The sequence below is a fragment of the Coturnix japonica genome, chromosome 2, assembly GCF_001577835.2.
Source record: "Coturnix japonica isolate 7356 chromosome 2, Coturnix japonica 2.1, whole genome shotgun sequence".
Lineage (NCBI taxonomy): Eukaryota > Metazoa > Chordata > Aves > Galliformes > Phasianidae > Coturnix > Coturnix japonica.
In genome coordinates, this window is record NC_029517.1 from 30,124,777 (window position 1) to 30,145,425 (window position 20,649).

Genomic DNA, 20,649 nt, shown 5'->3' on the forward strand with positions numbered 1-20,649 from the left:
ATCTCCAAGGAAAAAGACTCTATTAAAGAAGGTTTATTTCAACAAATGCAAAAATTGTTATTTAGTTTCAAATCTCCTAAAGGTATTATTAGGAATCAGAAGCTTTTTAAGCATCTTAGATTTCAAAAACATTTCCTTGTTGTGGTTTTGGCCACCTTCAATAGCAGTTAGTCCGATACTTCCTCTTCTGTTATCGGTTACTTCCTGCATGAATGTAAGTTTCAGAAAATCTCAGTAACATTTTCCATAACACCTTAACATTACAAGGCTGCACACTGAATTTCTACTGCTGTCCCAAAATCACTAAGCTTTGCAAAAATATGATTAAGATCAGAAACACTTGGCAAAAATGTATACAGAGAAATAGAGGAGCAGAGGAAGAAGTGAGGTAGAAGTGCTATACTCGGAAGCAAAGAGAACATTGTGGCAATCATGAATACACTTACATGGGATTTAAAACTAGAAGCATAAATGCAGAAATAATTATACAGGTTTCTTCTTGACAGTGTTTAAAGGATAGTAACACATCTTCCAATCACTGCATTAATAGGCCCCAAAGGCAAACGCTAACAAATACTCCTCACCACTAAATACAGACAATTCCTTCTTTCATATCTTCCATCTAGTAAAAAAAGTACATAATCTCTCAAGTTAGAGATGCTAGAATCATAGAATCAAAGCATGATTTAGGCTGGAAGGGAAATCAAGAGCCCATCCAGTTCCAACCTACTGCTGTGGGCAGCACTGCCCCCTACCAGATCAGGCTGCCCAGGGCCCCATCCAGCCCAGCCTTGTACATCTCCAAGGGTGCATCCACAGCTTCCCTGAGCAGCCTGTTTTAGCATCTCACCAACCTCTCAGTTAAAAATTTCTAACATCTAATATAAATCTCACTTCCTTTACTTTAAAACTGTTCCTGTTCAATCAACTGACCAACTCCTATGAATTTATATTGAATTTCTCTTAAAATAATAATAATAATTACAATAACAACAACAACAACAACAATAATAATAATAATAAAGTATAAAGCTCAAGAAGTAAAGGGGATCCAACCTGAGAAAGCCAGTTTAAAGAGTAGTTCTACTGAGGTTCTCCAACAAAAGACAGATCTATAAAACCAGCTTTATTATGACAAATCTATCACTGATGCATCGTTAGAGAATATTTTATGAGCCAAGAGCTGCAGTGTTTGAACCACTCGTTACCAATTTAAGAAAATGAAAAATATCTTTCAAATAATCTTTGCAAGCATGAATGTACATAGACATACTTGTAGCCCCTGTAAGTCTCTGCTTCTATTGGAGATGGTCCCTCAACGATCCCTCAGTGTTAGAGCAAAAGAAACATTCAACAGTTTTCTAATTGACCTGTTTCCATCTTGCCATAAATTACACTTTGATACCCATTCACTTTTCCAGTTTTGAAAAGGTGTTCCTTATTCTTCCTTAAATAATAAAATCTTAGAATGAAAAAAAAAAAAACCCACAAAAGATACCCACAGCATTTCTAAGCATTGTTTTACTTTGCACCATGTTAATGATAGATCAAGCAGAACACAAGTGAGGCTGCAACACATACTTCCAGGTCTCACATTTTACCCCATTATCAGACAGCAGAAGTCTCAGTTTGTCAGTATTTTTAGTAATATTCTTTCCATTGCTTAACAGTTAGCTGGGGCTTATGGAAGCACTACTGTATGATGAAATAATCTGAAGTGACAGCTGGATTAAAAACTCCAGCCTGTGGTTCCTGCAAGAATGTGTTTACTGCTATTTTAACATGACTCCAGTTCTCTATGACAGCTCTTATTAACAATTAGCAGCCTGACATTTTTATTGACTCCTACCCTGGCTAACACAGACAGTGAGAGGAAAGAGCTACCTAAGTTTCTAGAGAACCATACCTAAACAGTTTTCAATTATGTACCTGTAACTGCAAAAGCATAAAAGCTAATCAAGTTAACGCATCTTTGTGAAGTTCCAGCAATATGCAGCACAACATATTTTGGTCCAAACAGGAACTGATAGCCAGTATCTGAACACTAATAGTGCTTCAAGTGAAGAAGATTAAAAATAATGATCCACAAACTTTTTATCCACTGTACTTTAGACAATCTGTATTTTGTGTACTGAATTCAGAGACTGATGTTACAGTGATACCTGCAAAAAACACTAGAAAAGCTTGCTCTGAACTGCATATTGAGAATTAAACTTCCAGTGACAAGACTAACTTGACCCAGATCTTCAAGGCTAAATTTAGACCTCTTGCTCAGCCCATACTCCTTTCAGTGGCAACGGAAGTCAGTTTTAGATATGACTGTAATAGTTCGTGCATTCGAAGCCTTCTACACGTATGAAGGTGCAGAATCTAATCTTAAAAAGAATATGTTTGCTGCACTAGGTTTAAAAAATGTTAAACTTGGATTATGAAGATGTCTTCTCATTAACATACATTCACAAAGAGTTCACAGAGCAGGGCAGCACTGAACTATGACATAGCTTTCAGGCACCAAGGGATCCTAATCCCAGGACAAAGCAAGTGCTATCTCTAAAAAGCATTAGCAGCATAATCTGCATGCACCTACTGTGATGTGAAATATTTTCTAAGGTTAGTCAATACAAAATAACACTACAGTAACGAGGTACACTAGCTTCCACTTAATGGGTCTTGGCTGTAAGCTGCAGACAAACTCTATAGGCTGATCATATGAACAGCCTAGTATTACTATATCGGTAGCATAGGCCCACCTGAAAGAGATCAAAGGAAAGAATCTTTCAGGAGTAGGGATGCAAATAAGGTACTGTAATCTGGCCCTAACTCTAGGCCTTAAAACACTTCATTTGCAGTGTCAGAATAGGAATAAAAATTACTAGTATTTCTCCTTGAAGTTAATAGATAAAGCAATTTCCAAAATATTATTTGGTTTTTGAAATAGTTTCATTACAGTGCAGATTAACACTCATGTCCATTAGGTATGCCCCAAATGCTTGAAAACACAAGTGGCATAACCTGCCAATAACAACTAGTAAGCAGACGGGTATAAAAGTGACAGCTAGGCTCACTAGCTCCTTTCACCCCCCCACATTCCCTCACTGATGCTCCTGCCAAGGCTACTGCATTTTACAGTAACAGAACACCTGCCCATTTTTAGAGAGCTGAGCGTACTTCACCATCTAGTGCTTTGTCCAATGGCCAACAATGCAGTTAGTATGCACAGAAATACCCAGAACAACAAGATGCATTAGTTTCTGAAAGACATGAAAACCCAAAGCATAACGCTGAAGATTAATCTCTAGTTTTCAAGCAACTGGCCACTCTTTAAACATGTCGTGAACAGTGTGCTAATTGGCACAAAACTCTTCCTCCTTCCTTCAGAATATCACTTAACCTGACATTCACATCAAACAGCAAATAACTTGTATTTAGATGAACCACTAAACACCTGAACAGCCATCTGTATTCAGACTAGACAATGGTATTCCGTAATATAAACCCAGTCTCAGATCTAACACTTTCCAAAGAAACAAGACACAAAAGACAGCTAGAGTTGCTCTGGAATGAAACTTTCCTTTCTTTCTTTGTAGTCATGGCATAATCAGCCTTAAAGCAAAAAAACATTATCAGTAAAAACAAATTAGAGATGTGTCCAAAAAAACAATTCCCTTAGATAAACAACTTACTGAGGGGGAAAGGGGTTGAAGAGAACCACATAAATGATGTCAGAATCACCCAAGGAATAAGAATAAAGCTATGCTATATTTAGAAAAGGATCAGATATAAATACATGCCACACACAGCATAAATTTCTCCTTGCTTTTCATTCCTCTGCTGAGAACTTATTTAACTTCATAAAACAACATCTAATATTTTGGCTGTAAGCAAGAATCCCTGTCTTCCCATTGTGATCTTGAATATCCTTCGGCTCTTCCTGCTTAGTATTCACATTAGAATTGAGATGACTATTTTGGCATCTAATGTGTTGCCAAATCCTACTTCAGTTTTCACTAGAAGACTAAAAAAAAAAAGATTAGGTTTTGATCCTCATCTACACTCATCCTGATGACCTGAAATACCAGCTGTACACTTTCTAGCTCATTCATCATGCCTTTCATAAATGACGTAAAACCAAATTCTTTCATGCCTTTTGTGTTATTATTCTTTCAGATGTAACCGTCTGAGTCATCTTGATAGAGACAGAAAAAGTAAAGGAAACTATTTACATTAATTTATTAGGATGAATTGTGGGAAAAAACCCACAAGATTTCCTCATATAAAGCGGGTTTTCCTCATCTTCTAATTCTAGGAGTTTCAGATAATAATTCAACAACAACAGCTAGCTAAGTTTCTGTTATCAAAACCTTAATGTTATGCTTCTGCTCTCCTTCATCCACAAAATGACAGACTACCCTACTCCAGATTATTTCTTACACCAGATTCAGTACTCAGAAATCAGTAGTTAGCAATGTCCAGCTTCAAGAATAGACAACTAACACACACACACACACAACCATTATGAATCAGAGGAAAGCTCCTACTCTCATTTCTTGGCAATGAAATCCTCTTTTCTCCTTTCTCTTAGCTTTAATTTAATTGGGCAGAAGAACTGCCCAACAATAACCAAATAGCTTTGCCATAACAGATGTAAACACATGGAGACTGAAGTGATGTGAACACCTGCATCATAACACAGCTTTGTGAAAGAAGCTAAATTAAAAGGACCATGTATCTTGTGAAAACTCAGTTAATCCAGGTCTATCACAAAAGCATGTTCCTAGAGAGTAAAAACATTCGTAAAGCAACTTAAACATCAAGCTTTCTCAACTGCTCCGAAGAAGTTTGTAGTACAACCACATTGAAGAACAAAAAGTACACTGCACTGGAAGATCTGGTTTATCAGCCTAAGGTTCATAACTGCTACAGCACTTGCCTTCAGGCAAGAGATGACAAACAGAATTGTGCCTTGTTTCACAAAAAGCATTAAACTCTTTCCACAGAGGTAAATATCTGTCCATGTTTCAGAAAACATACAGTATCTTTAATGTAATGAAACAAAAAAGAATAGTATACATAGAGCAAGAAAAGCAACCCGTGCCAACAAGGTCATAGAGTAGCAGCTAAGACTGCTAACAAGACAAGCCATCCAATGAGGTAAACTGTTAATGAAGACTTACCTCCAGAAACTGGCGCGTCCATGAAGACAGCTCCCATTTTTTCAACTGCTTTAGCTAATTCTTTCGAAACTGAAGGGTCTATAGTACTGGAATCTATTAATAATGAGCCTTTCTTCACTTTCCTAAAATAAAGATTAATTATTATTTAATATCTGGTGCAATTACCATGGCAATGACTTTTCCCAGTATGATAAATACACATTTAATTACTAGCATATTTAAAACGGCCTTAAAATCTACTGAGCAAGGTCTGCTCAGTGTGCATACCCGAGTGTATATGCTGCACTGAGTTTGAATGGCTCAAAACACAGTAAGACCTGAAAACACACAAGCACACAAAAGTAATTTATATTCATTATTTTATTTTACTAAATACTACATTAAAAAAAAACACACAAAAAAAACCCACAAAAGGAGTTCACTAAGAGAGCCTGCCATCTTACAAGCTTTAGCAGTTTATCATAATACAGATCACTGAAGATACATTCCAAGCAATGGAACTAAATGCTGACACTGCTTAAAATTTTATATACCTTAATATAGATTTCTTTCCACATACAGTATTTTAAGCATCTTATCAGAATGGTCTGATTGCATTCTTTTAATTATTTTCACAATCTATTTTACATAAAGATCATAACTTGAACATCAAAAGCCCATTACAGACTTAAAAGCAAAACCTGTAGAAAAATTTCCATGGTGACAACTGGTAATTTTGTGCAGATAAATTGTATCTCAAATGGTGGAACATAAAAAAGTTGCACAGGTGATTAAAACAAGGCAATTAACTTTTAAAATGCCTTCAACAACAACAATCTCCTATACACTTAGCCCTCCTTTCATTCAATTGCACTATTATTTAATGTCCACTGGACCCACAAGCACTATGAAATCTAACAGCATAATTTTTAAGTCATAAAAAGGTGAGTAATTTAAAGCTACATGTTACATTAGACAAAGAGCCTTTCTGCACCTGGAGAAGAGGAGGCTCAGGGGAGACCTTACCACTCTCTACAACCTCCTGAAAGGAGATTGTAGCAAGGTGGGGGTTGGCCTCTTCTCCCCAATAACTAGTGACAGGACAAGTAATAATCAAAGAATGTCTTGGGTTAGAAGGGACCTTCAAGATCATTGAGTTTCAACCCTATGCCATGGGCAGGGCTGCCACCCACCAGATCCGGCTGCCAAAGGACCCATCCAGCCTGGACTTGAACACCTTCAAGGATGAGACATCCACAACTTCTCTGGGCAGCCTGTGCCAGTGCCTCACCATTCTCTGAGTAAAGAATTTTGTCCTAACATCTAACCGAAGTTTCCCCTCTCTTAGTTTAAAGCCATAAGAGAAGTGAGCCTCCTTTGCGTCAGCAGAGATGACTAACACTTCAAATCTTAAGTTTCAGGTTGATACCAAGAAAAATTTGCTCTTAGAAAGAGCAGCAGCTCATTGGAACAGGCTGCCCAGGGAGGTGGAGGAGTCACCATCCTGAAAGGCATTCAAAAACTATGTAGATTAGCACTTGGGGACATCATTAGTGGGTGCAGTGATAAGTTGGACTTGATGATCTTAGAAGTCTTTTCCAACCTAAATGATCCTATGACTCTATGATTCTATACACAGTGTTCTGTGGAACAAACTCCCTGGAAACAGCAGGATGACTAAGTTAACCCTTAAATGCTCTAGAACATCAACATTCTCTTCAGGAAAAGCTCAAAAAAGTTAAAAGAAAATAATAATATGATCAGGGTCAAACCAATTGTCAGTGAGGAAACCACTCAGAGCAATAATTAAACACTGCTGTCAAATGACACCTTCTTCTCTTGAATACGCAGACTAAGAACTACATGACAGCTTTCTGTATCCTGTTTCCCTCAGTATTAGGTACTCAGGAGATTAACTGTATTAACTGGTATAATGCAGGCAGTAAGTACTACCAAGCAGTCTTCAAAGCACTGCCATCCTGGATACAGTTCTCCCACAGCTGTTTGCCCAGATTTGTGGGACTGATCCAATTACCCCTCTTCCCCGAAGGGTCTAAGCTACAGAGACTTAGATCTGCTCAGTCCTGCTTTGTGCAGAATTAAACTATAGACAGTAAGGGAAGAAAGCAACCATTGCTTCCTGTGTTGGAAGCAGGAAAGAAAAATCGCTGTCCTCCATTTCATTTTCTAGTCACTACACCTTAATACAGCCTACAAGCAACAACTGTAATTTCATTAGTTTTAGAAGACCTACTGTATTTTTCTCATCTGTACGTATGTTTCTTCCTCTATATTATTAAGATGGATAGCAGTACAATCCTGCAAGATTTAGGTAATGAGTGGCCTTAGTCATCTTGCTAGAAGCAATCCGCACATGGCCAGAAGAGGTTTTAGTACTATTCATTTATTCATTTGGCAAGCCCCGAAACTATTTCTGTTATTAGAACTCTGCAAATAATGGATTTTAGACTCAGTGGGAAACCCTCCACAAAAGCTAACAAAACCACTGCTACACATTAAACAAACCCTTCAGGTATTTTCTTGATTAATAAGCAGGGAAAGGTAAGCCAAAGTGAAGCAGTTTTCTTTGCAGATCTGAAGACTGAAGCCTACCTGAATTCAGAAAATAATAGCAAAACAAAACTGAGGTTTCAGACAGATTTTTACATTTTTTCCCCCTGGTCAAATCAGTCAGACACAAAACTGATAACCTGAAGCTAATCATCTCTAAAACAGATTTATTTCATAGTTTCGGGAACAGGAAGAGCATCTCCTTTTTCAGATATTCAGGAACCTTATAGTGTATAGATCATAGATCAGACTGAATCTTAAAGCAACCCTATAGCCCACCGCTTCTGTGCAAGGTCCATTAAAACCACTGAACTCTGGCTCAAGACCTCCAGCTATTCAGAACACAGAGTTATTTTCAACAGTATTATGTATAAAAGCATTTTCAGTAAGCCAAATGAGAAGCTGATTAAGTCACCTTTTATACTCAGAAAAGCCTATTATATCTAATAAATACGTAATTGATTGTAACATTGATCTTCACTCTTGGATATGAACAAACATAGATGTTACTGTAGTTTAACCAATAAGACAATTTGGTTTTGTGTGATATACAAAACCAGATTCAAGAATTCTCAGTGATCCCTACTGTTCATTTTTACATAAAAATCCCAGAATTCCTTTATCAACAGTAAGGAGTCTGCAAGACTACAGACAATATGAGTTGAAATTAACAGTCTTGTCAACTATTCTATGTTAACACAATTTTAACACAATGAGAAACAACTGCATCTTTCAGAGCATTTCACTTATGAGGTGCGATGTCTAGGAAAAAAGTAAAAATAATTGTTGTCAGCAATTATTCTAGTTGTACTTGTCTGCAGGGTATATCCTTATCTGTAAGAGATGTGCATCTGAGAAGTCTGGTAAGTCAGTTGTCTTACATTCACATAAACTGCTATTCTACTGGAAATAAAATTTGATTTTAGCCACGAGTCAATCAAAACAATCACAGTTTAAGAGTTCTCATATAATTAGAAATATCAATAATAAAAAGAGAGCACCAAGTTAAGCATGTTGAAAGCACATTAAGAGTTGCAGCAATAGTTATTTAACACAATGGAAAGAGCAACAAGACAGCAGAGCAGCAAGGTCCCAGGCCACAGTAAGTAAAGATCTACTCAAAAGCATCAACAATGGGAAGAGAAATAAAGGAAAGAAGCTGTTTACCTTCAAAATGACTGTGAGGCCCTCAGGTAGGTAGGGATCTCCAGTGAGATACCTTTGCTATCCGTACCAAACCTTAAATGAGGTCTGGAAAGGGATGAATCCTGGCTCCATCCCTTCTGGTCACTCAGGTATGCTGTTTGTACCTGAGCTCCCCTTCCTACCAGGTGCTCAATCACTGCTTCAGGCAGTGACAGCATTTCCAGCACAAGCTACCATGTGACAAACACTGTAACAGTGATTTGAGTACAAGAGGGAATTCTTCAGACTGCAGTAAATTCTTACTTTAGAATTCCATTTGCTCCTGTGTAAACTTCTATTGCATTGGGACTTGAAGGCAGCATGGTAATAATTCTGTCTGCTCTCTCAGCTACATCTGCTGGGGAATCCGTTACCTTTAAAAGAAAAAAAATAAGAAAATTTAAGTAAGCTTTCCCTTTTGGAGGAAGAGCTGCCAAACATTTGCAGAGTTTAAGTATTTGCAGTTCATTAGTGACAACTAAGGCAGGTAAAAAAAAAACAACAAAAAACTAGAAGGCAAGATCTGCCCTTATGATGAAAAAGTCAATTAATTTGAATGAGTAAGATAAAAAATTAAAATATAAAAATAAATTAAAAAAGGATGTTCTGCTTCTCCAGAACATACATCAATGGAAATGTTTATAATTCATTCATGAATCTTCAATTCACTGTAAAACATGCCTCTAAAGAAAATATTGTTCTACGTTTCTAAGTAGGAACAACATTAAGGATCACAAAAATCTCATTATTTTTTTCTCAGATTCGAATCTTTTGGTTGGATTCCTCTCTTCTAATGCTGTACTGAGAGAAGGAGACTGAGGAAAAAAGACTTACTGTATCTCCAACCTTACCATAAATAACATCAGATAAACTCAATAATGTTTCTCAAAATATTATATTGACATTTTTAAATTTAAAAAAATTATCAGTTCAATCATCATTCACCAAAATGTCTAAACAAATTGAAAAATATAATATATATATATTTGAATTTTAAAGAAATATTTCAAGTACAATTTTATATGTATTTATAATGCAGTATGAATAAATCAAAATTTCCATTCCACATGGCATTAGTGTTTGAGAAATTACAGCTTAAAAGCTTTCTTAAGATTGATTCCTTTCTCTAAGGTATATAAATGAGCAAAGAGTTGATCTCATTACACCATTCCCTATCTGTTCATACCTACAGGTATTTGTTAACTTTTGTGTTAGTTCTGATACTAAAGGCATTTATGTGAATATATTATCTTTTAATATACAATGGTTTTTTGAAGGTCTTAGTACCAAAGAAAGCATTTTTGTACATGTTTGGAGAATATGGTAAATAAAATCTTACAGGACTTTTGGAATACAACAAGATAAACTTCCTGACTGCAGCTACTGTGAAATAAATAAAAGAAAGCAAGAATGTATATTCACTGTAAAAACATTCTACAATAAAAAAGGACTTAAAAACTTGTACATTTTGTTTTGAATGTATAAGGTAATACAACATAAAACATCAGGTACCATGCACAGACAGAAAAAGGAAGCATATCCTAGTCCAAAGAACAAACATTCAAAAGAATAAATGAGGCAATTATAAGCAGAAAAGATTCTATAGCTGATTAGTTAATTTTATGACTCGTGTATGACACCTTTGCCTTTAGTTCAGAGTGTCTCTGGTTCAGTTCAGTCCCAATGTGTATTATTAGAGGAGTAGAGAGGAAATGTGTAATTAGAACCTGGACTTATATACATCTTCTTACTTGAAAATATTACCTCCAGTAATCTCAAAGGTTTGCAAGTTATTGACTGAAGATCCTGTGGTCTTTTTTCATCTTTCAGCAAGTTGAAAAATGAAGTATTGCACACACAACTTAAAAACTATAACAGCCTCACATTTCCATTCAGCTTTACAGATAAGATGAAGCTGTTTTATTGTTGTCCGGCAGATATAAAGAAAGCTCAAGGAACACAGATAGAAGACACAGTATGGTAGTTGTGTATACAGAAATTCATTTTTCCATTCATATCTTTCAAAATGTGACAATTTACAATTTCAAATTACAAAAATGCATGTCAAAGTAAAAAATGAGACTAGGAATGCACACTAAGTGTGACAGCGCTTCTGCAGTCTGAGTATATACTGCTGAGTATTGATATAGACCATATTAGAGAGACTGGCAGCCCAAGTTCCATATATCTTCTGACATGAGTCAGTTCAAGCTAATTTTCGCAGTATGCAATTGGATAGCACAGACTTTTCTTCACACTAGTCACTGACTTATGTCCATGTACATCTGCTTATATTTGTTCTAAAATACTTCCCTATTTTTTCTTTATATTTACAGTGAATTAATTAACAGATACTCTTGCCTGAAATGCCATTTTCACTAAATACACCAAAAAACATTCCATGTTTATACTGCTTTACTCATCAGCTGACTTTAGCAGTATTTCCAAATTTGAGCTATGACTGAAAGATACATAAGCTGAGAAAAGTAAGTATAATAAATACATGCAGAGCACTGTGAGAAAGAAAAGGTTAAATATGAGGAAAGCAAAAATACAGTAGAGAACAAGAGTGCAAGAAGCTCACTTGCTCATAGTACTTACTACTCATTATTCCCCATTTGTAAACTTGCTATTTTACTCAATTTTCACCTCAGCTGCCAGAGGGGTGAATAACTCCCACTCAGCCAGTTTCTCCCTTACCAGTCACTATTAGTAGGCAGGCGGCTGCCTCCTTACATATACTACCTCCCAGTTCTTACTTCAGAGGATAAGGTAACTGGAGTCACAGCCTTTATAATCAAACAACCCCTGTCTTCCACCTACCCTGGCAGTAGCACTGACTTTAAACAATGGACATTTGAGGATGTTTACTGTCTCTTGGGGGACATCTTTTCACCTCTGTAACATTCCTGATAGTTTTACCCTACCAGCCAGACGAAAGAAAAAGCAGTCCTTAGAGCCCAATGTTCCTTCTACATCAGTTTCTACAAGGCCCTTTGGACCCACAAGTTTCTAAGTCCTGAGAAAAGTGTTGAGGTAGGATTTACACCCATAGATCAAAAAGAGGAAGTTATGTTCAAATATTTTCTTTAAGCGTGTTTTATTTGTGTTTAAGCCTACTCATGTATTCTATTAGTGATTTACAATCTTAAAACATACCTTTGGCTCTTAGAGCATTATAGTTCACCTATAATATCCCACATGAAGTCTTGCAGTGGATGCAAAAGATTCTGTTACTGTGGCAATAAGTTACCCAAATGGGCAAGCACAGTAAAGAGATCTCACTGCAGAAAGTGAATTCAGAACATAAGGGATTGCTCAAACCATTTCATTCACGCAGCATCTTGCTCTTACTCAAGATATGGCTCATCACTGAGGGTCCCAGCTACTCCAATGAAATAAGAACAGCAGATAGGAAAAGAAGCGAAAAAGCTAACTTTCCCACTTCAGGCCAAGATTTTGTAATTATTTCACATAAACTATAATTAATTATCAAGAGGTGCACTTCATTGTTATATCTGTCAGAAATCTTAACGTTATCTCGTTATTTAAAATGGCTGCAATTAGCTCCAAACGTTTGGACTTCCATGGCATACAGTTCTTCTACCTAGGTTTACCTAAAATTTCCTTGCCACTGATGCAAAGTTTCTTCCATGTGTGATTTTTGTATTGGTTTCTCCTTATTCAAGCACATTCTTTATTTCCATGTTCTACGTACCTATCCTTCATCCACAACTACCTGAACTGCTATAGCTTTGAAGTACGTCAAAGCCACACAACTACGTTTCAGATATTTAGAAAAGACAGCCCCAACCATGTGAGAAATGAAATGAGTTTCTGGGTGTATTAACAGACTAACAAGAACAATAGCACAGGCTGGAGCAGGGCCAAGATTTCACAGGGTATATGGCAGGAAGGTAAGCCTCCTTAATGTGATCAATTTCCTTCCCCCCTTTTCCCTTTTCATTCCTTCCTCTTCTCTCACTATAACCTTCCTCACCTCCAAGAAAATAAGCACTTAAATAATTAGATTTTTCCCCAACTCACGAGGACTGCACCTTGAAGCAGCAGGAAAGCTCGTATGTCCCTATAACCCTTATAGCTATGCCAGCAGGAATTTTTAACTAGGGTCATCTAACCTGAAAAGGTCAAAGTAGGAACCAGATGAAAAGCAGCTCACTGGCCATCTAGACCTGAGGGAGGAGGAAGCAACAGAAAGGAGGTGAAAGAACAGGCCATCAACTTACTCTCATAAAAGAAACAACAAACACAAGCACACACACACACAAAAATAAAACAGGTAGCAATTCTAGCTGACAGCATGAAAATAGCTTAGGGTGGAATTACGCCTTTGCTTGATGTAAAATCTCACAGATTCTGATTGCATTCAATAAGCTGTTTAGTTCTGAATAGGATCTTCACCAAAACAAAACAAAAAAACCAAGCCAAACAGATTATTTAAAAACTGTTACATGTAATCACCACTGAATACACACAGTTACTGTCATGACACAGAAAGTGTATTACTATACCTGAGCACCCAGGTCTTGAAATTCCTTGCATGCTTCTGGGAAAACATCATATGCAATAACTGGATACCCGTGTTTTATCAGGTTTTTTGCCATCGGATTTCCCATGTTACCGAGACCAATGAATCCAACAGGGGTTTTGGAAGCCATTGCCCTAGAACACACTGTTTTCAAAACAATAAATATCAATATTTTCATATCTTAAAGTTTGATAATAACACAACAAAAAGCATGTAATTAGTGTGCAATGATTTAAACAACTTAAGTATTTAAGCTTCAAAAGTGCGGAAAAGCACGAATCCTATTCCACATAATATAAACTGCAAAGCTTAAATTGAGCCACAAATACCATCCCAGAATGATTTTTCTACTTGTCAGATAAAATTATTTTACTGAGGAAAATGCAGATGTTTCAAAGAGCGTAGTAATAATCAAACTTCAGCAACATCCCTGCAAGCTAAAATCAGAGTTTCAGTCTGAGAAGAGGACTTAAAAGCATGCAGGCTTATCTCTGTTCCATTATGTGTCTAAATCCTAAACTGGATAAGCAAAATCATTTTCTATATATATTTTATAGATTTCTCCACAATCTTGGCTACAGCCCCGGGATATTGCACTTGTTCTCTAGAGGTGGACTGAGGCTGCCACTTTATTTCCTGCAGCTCCTAACAAACAGGCAATAACCGGACTACTCTGATCCTGCAGTCAGACATAAAGCCCAAATCTAAAGGTGAAATTCTCCATAATAAACCACTGCCAATTCTTTGAGCCATGGAATCACTTGCACTACAGTTTAAAAGCAAATATTGAAAAATAGAACAAAATACTGTATAAATACAAAATGATTAAATTTTTACTGGGACGTGTGCTGCATTCTATCTGCATGGTACCAAGGTAGAACTGTAAAGCATATTCCTTAACAAATGGAAAACACTGCACTTTTAGCCAGTTACTTTTTACAAGTAGTCAGTGAGTATCAAATGCTGGATTAGTCACTAGTTTTGCAGGCCTCCAGCATGCTGGATAGAAAGCAGTGTTGCAAGCATTCCCATACTGCAAGCAATGTTTCACCACTTCTAACACCCCTGACCCAATGCCAGCAAATTTGGTGGTTCCTGGATTTCTTTGTTGATGACACAGGATAATTTCTCCTTCACAAGAGAGGAAAAAGTTATGCAGAACAAACACTAAAACATGTGGCAACTAAGCAACCAGAAACAAGGCTAGCCATGGAACTACTGTAACTCAGAAGCACACATACAGAAGTGCTTAAGCTGGATCTAGACTCTAAGAGGTCTCAGCGCTTAGTGATGAATCCTCTCTAGGCCAATAACACTTGATTAATCATTTTAAAGTCTTTCTGACTTTAAGCTCCTTCTTAGCCAGCAATGGTCACGCTCTTTCATCTCCAGCGCTATTTTGGAAGTGCCACATTTAATAGATCAAGTTTGTCGAGAGAACTTTGGTCTGAAACAGTTTCAACAGATGCATGCGGTAATTACATAGCTACAGGAGTAGCACAGTTTAAAATAAAACTGAACTGGGAAAACACTTAGTGCAAACTGAGATAAGTCAGACTGCTTTTTTACGAAGCTCTACATGCCAAATCTAGGAAACAAATGAAGAAAGAGCTTAAAACACCATCATCAGTCATAGAGATCATCTCAAAGTCCCTTCTCATAGTTTCTATGAGTCAGACTTCCCAAGTGTATCACTTCCATTGACCTAAAATTACTCTGTTTGCTAGTCAGCAGCTTCCAGCTTCCTGAAGAGGTTCAAGTCCTGGTTTTCAGCATCTTTCCTTCTTTATCCCTTAACACCAGTGGGTGTTATTTACCTTAATTCTAGCAAAGCTTGAATGTGAGATACAGCTTTTCTTTCTCAGTTATATAAAAACTTGGCCACCTGCTTCAATGTATGCAATTTTGTCTCATCCTTTGAGGAAATACTGGAAACTGAGAAGGACATTTTGCTCACACTGTTTTGTGTTATTTCTTTTCTTTACCTGCCTTGCTTGTCTCCACCATGTAACCACAGAAGGCTGCGTTGTTTTAATGACTTCCCATGATTGCCTATCATCACGTTCTATGATTAAGATACAAAAAGCCTCTGGCCATCGGACCATAACAACAAACCTATTGCCAACAAGTACCTCTATTACTTCTCAAAGACCCTCCTCTCAATGTAAATGCCCATGAAGCTAACTCATTCTACTATAATGCCTTTCTTAAGGCCATTATTTCACAATCCCCAAAAGGCTTGATACAGATAGGCTGTAATATGTAGCAACATCCCAGTCAATCCTGATACTTTTGTCTCACTGTGTGCTACTGTATCCCCTTCTGGCTATCTCAGTGGTTCTCTCTTTTCCTAAAAGTTAATGAATCAGGTTCCATTTCCTTTTCTATGCTAATTAATGTTTGAATCTACAGGAAATGGGACGTCTTAGAGTAACAGTCCAATTTGTGATTCAGCTTCTAACTTCTTCATTAACTTCTTACAGTCCAACATTAAATTGGCTACTTTAATATTTGACAACTTTAAGAAACCTCCAGATCCTCAGGTACTCAAATAGAGGAAAACTGTTTTGAAAAATGGATAAAAGTACCTTACAAACAAAAGGCAACTAACAGAGTACAGAACATCAGTAGCAGGAGCAACAGAAGCTAATTCTGAAATAATCACTGAAACCACATGAAATTAATTTTCCTTCACTGGAAATAGGACCAGTAGCATAGGTTAATTTATACATGAAATTAATTGTTAGCAAAGCCAGCTATAGCTACACTAACTCCAAAGAATTTTGGCTTCTTCTGGGAGAGTCTTCATTATTCTATTGAGAGAGTTTGTGCTCAAGGAATCTTCTGCCTGTAAAGACAGCACTGATGAGATCTCACAATCCTCCCACTATATTAGGGTCTCACACACAGTACAGATAAACGTTTTGCATTGACAAGTTACCCTATATTATATACACTTGATAAATTCTGTGTAATCACAAAACAACTTTCCCTTTAAAATAATTTCAGAAAGAAAAACAATACAAGTTTATGAATTTCAGAATGCTTTTTCTTGAACAAAATACATCCGTTAAGAAAGGAAAGCCAGAAGTGCACAGACAGTAACCTGCCTTTAATCCTGTCCTTAGAATACCTGGCCTGTCAATGACCCCAAATGCAAGTCTTCTCTAGCTACTACATGCTATTTAAAGTAACTTTCTTTTTAACCTGAACAATGACAGCCACAAGTTGAAAAGATCATTTCACACACATTTCATTTGAGACTATTTCCTGAGGTAATGATTCTTAGAGCTTTAAGAAGAGATTTCAACTCCAGCAGTGCCTTGAATTCATTGCAAAGAATACACTGCACAGACAATATAATATGCAGCGCAGACTCCATCTTCTTGTAGTCACAGAATTAAAACAGCTCGTGGCTGGATAGGATCACAGACAGTACAGCTGCAAAAAGCCCAGTCTGCCTGTACTCTAAGGCACAGACTAACTGACCAAGAATAGGTCCAAGAAATCAGTGACTCTTCAACTGTAATATCAACTTTTTAACTTACTTTTTGGCTGTAAAAAATACATCTTGAACTATGTTCACCAAAAGTGCCCAGGTCCTGGGCTGGAATTCCTAGCTCCCATGTCAAACATAATAAATATAACTGGCACAAAGGATAAGAGCCCACAAATTCATCTCTGGTATGAATTCTCTAACAATCCTGATCTCTCTGAATCACTGAACATTGGGTTGTTTCCCATCCAGTAGGAGAGAGTTAACAGGAGTATGGGAAGTTGCCCATAGTGAGTTAGCTGATAAAGAAGGCTGCTCTTTTTCTGGGGGGACTGTATGATAAAGTACAGCTGCCTGTGAAGTATTTTGACATGGACAGGGAAACATGATAGTAGCTCAGTATGAGCCATTGAATGAAAGCTGTTGCCACTGATTCAGTGTATGGAGTTTTGCTACAACAAACAACAACAACAACAACAACACTCTTTTCACTTTCCTGCTCCAAAAGAAAGGATCAGAGAGAGCTTCAGTGTTTTGTGCAGTTCTCTATGGAAACTCATGCAGTCTCTACTGAAGTAGATTGTGGAGGGAAACAGATGGAGAAACACAGAAGTTAGGAAGGTTAGCTGTACTCATCAGGTCTTTCTGCTCCTAGAAGCTTTGCCAATGGAATTTAAATTGCCCAAGGGTCACAGGCTTTTAAAGTCCATGCAATGATTTTGTGAACTGCACTCTGCCAAAATCATAATTTAAGAAGATTACAAGACTCTAAATTTGGCCAGCTTTACACTGAAATCGTCCCACTTGGTTCTCCTCACCTCTGTAAAGGTCTGCTGATGAAAAACAGACACACTATCTTCTAAGTGTCAGTATTCTTACATCATTTTTCTTATCTGTAGGTAGATCTTATTAAATGTTTGTTAATGTAATAAAGACAAAAACATATACTAAGTACTTTTCATCTAAAAAGAACATCAAGTATACACTTGATCTCTTAATTAAGTAATGCGCTGGGCTTTAGAGCAGTAGGTCTTTCAGTTGTAATCCTTCCTTAGTAATTAATGCTTCTCTGCACCAGAGCATGGAATCATCCAGCAGTTCACACATGGCTTGTGCATCAACAGAAGTGTTTTTAAACTGTTAAGTTGAATGGGTTTTACTCATACAAAGCTGTTTGCAATGACATTTGCATGCTCTAGTAGGGTATCACCTTCTTTGACAAACAGCTCCCTTAGATGACACATTTCTTTGACATGTAAACCTTTCTCTCTCAGCCATTAACATCCCTCTTCCTTCATCCCCACCAGCAGTCCCCAGGAAGGATTTAACTACACCTAGCCTGAAAAAATGCTTTAAGACCATAAACACCCTCTCCAAGAAGCACCTTTGTCATCAACAGTATCAGTTGCACATCACAAGTCAATACCTTCTCTGTCAACTATCCAGTATGCCAATACACAAACATATGTAACCAAGATGCTTTTCCACAATCAGCCTTCATCTTTTTCCTCCCAAAAGATTTAATCCTCTAGTACATACATAAGAACCAACCCACCGTGGTTTGTTGTCCGACAGCAACTAACAATCTAAGGAGCATTGAGTAAATGAATGGCAACAGACCACTGACAGACCTGTTATGTTAGACATACTATGTTGTGTTGGACAGATTCATCAGAGTGGATAGATCCTTCTCTACCACAGTGTTCACTCAGAACAACACTCATTGAAATCCCTAATCAAAATACAACTTCTAGTCTGCTGAAAGCCAAAGAAAAGGGTTGCAAACCTAATAAAGACATTAGAGATTAAGATACCCAGACATGTAACAATGCAATAGAGCTTAGCAGATAAGAAAGCTTAATGCTCTTCATCCCATGAACGGTTTTCAGAGTCGAAAGGACTTTCAGTGCAGTCACTACCAAGTCAATGGCTTAAACACTGTGGGTGAAACTTTGGAGATCCCAAAGAGAGACACAATTTCTCCTTATAGTCAGTTTCTTGATAAGGTCTTTTAGTCAATGGCAAACCATATATTTCAACTTAAAAGAGTTGTCATGGTTTTGGTTGCTTAATGCAGCTGTGCTCACCACCAACCATCTTCATGTGCACTGTATTCTCAACATGAAACATGGCGACCAGGATATCGATCAGGATGGGATGTCAAAGCTCTTACACATATTCCTGATGACTACCATACACAGGAAACTCAAAATGCATTGGAAGCTGTTGCTACAAAAACAGCAGTGTCACTAAATGTACTGAATGCACAAGCAGGTATCTTGTATTTAACTTTACAAGCACATGACCAATACACCTGCTGCACTTGAGCTATTACCTGGCATAAAATCAGAGCTGCAACCGTGAAGAAAAGTCACCCATTAGTAACAGAGATAAAACTGAGAAAGATAACACTGAAAGCTGACTTCAAAATTAAGTGTCAAACACTTTTCACTGATCTGTTTAAACGAGGTTTAGGGCCAAATAAGAACTTAAAAACTTACTTTAAAGTGATGATCTGAGTAATTCTCAAATCTCTTTAAGTGCCTTGATTTTAGAAGCACATACCACACTTTACTACTTCACCTACCAGTCTGTTGGGAGCCTAACATGACATACGTGAGCTGCTACTGATGTTGGCTGGTTACATCACTTCCAAAATGACACTGAAAATGCTGCTTTCAGTTATCTGCTTCGGCAGGTCAAACTGTGAGGCTGAACCACGCTTTATAAGGCTCAGAGAAGGAAAAGGTTTGGGTGGCTGCACTGCCAGAGCATTCCTCTTCCCCTAGCACTGAGAGGACACTGAAATGCATCCCCCCGGCCGAGCCCCGAGCCAGGCCCGGCCCGCCCGCCGCCCGTGTCAGCGCGGAGCCGCGTGGAGGGACAGGTCCTTACCCATCGCCGCACTAGCGGCACGCACCCGCCGGTGCCAGCGCCACCAGCCCGCCGGTCCCCCGAGCACGACGGCCGCGGCCATGCTGCGCCCCGGCGCCGAGTGACCTCCGGCCAACCGCCACCCTCCCCGCCCGACACCGCCACCGCCCCGCGAGCGGCAGCCGCAGCAGCCAACCACGGCCCATGGCGGCGCAGGCTCCTCCCCGTGACCGCCCGGCTCCGCCCGCCGCTCGATGACGGCCGCGTTCGGTGCCAGGAGCGGGGCGGAGCGAGGCGGGGGCCGGGCAGGCGCTGGGGCGCCGTATTGGGGGAGCGCAGCTGGCGGTGGTAACTTAACCCCGCTGCCCGCGGCGGCGTTCCAGCGCTTCTTGCCGCTGCCTTCTATGCTAAGGCCGCTCCCTGAAGGGAGGCACTGAGCCACGTAGGCGTTTGCCTTTCCACCCTTTTTTGGGGTGGGCAGCCAAGCGAGTGGGGCGGCCTGTGAGAGCCTCCCTAGGCGAGGCCTCGGTTTTCTGGTGGGTAGGGTGTTGATTGAGGCAGGGGCGATGCACCGTTTTGTGTGGGGTATTGCTTGTCCCTGTAATATCACAGAATCACAGAATTATCAAGGTGGGAAAAGACCTAGAAGATCATCTAGTCCAACCATTACCGATACTTCCCAGCTACATCATATTCCTCAGCACCACATCCAAGCGTTTCTTGAACACTCCCATGGTCGGTGACTCCACCAACCTCCCTGGGCAGTGCATTCCAATGCCTGACTACCCTTTCTGAAAAGTAATACTTCCTAATGTCCAGCC

The 20,649-nt window shown here is 38.5% G+C and overlaps 1 protein-coding gene across 1 annotated transcript in view; it reads right to left on the reverse strand.

The window, feature by feature from the left end:
* Window positions 1–19,983, reverse strand: part of HIBADH (3-hydroxyisobutyrate dehydrogenase) — a 75,727-nt gene extending 55,744 nt beyond the window's left edge. The window contains exons 1-4 of the mRNA XM_015853849.2: window positions 19,850–19,983; window positions 13,442–13,602; window positions 9,174–9,283; window positions 5,175–5,296 (exon numbers count right to left, since the gene is read on the reverse strand). Of these exons, the coding sequence (XP_015709335.1) occupies window positions 5,175–5,296; window positions 9,174–9,283; window positions 13,442–13,602; window positions 19,850–19,931 (475 nt within the window). The 5' untranslated portion in view covers window positions 19,932–19,983. The remainder of the gene's footprint in view (window positions 1–5,174; window positions 5,297–9,173; window positions 9,284–13,441; window positions 13,603–19,849) is intronic.
* Between the last annotated feature and the right edge of the window lie 666 nt (window positions 19,984–20,649).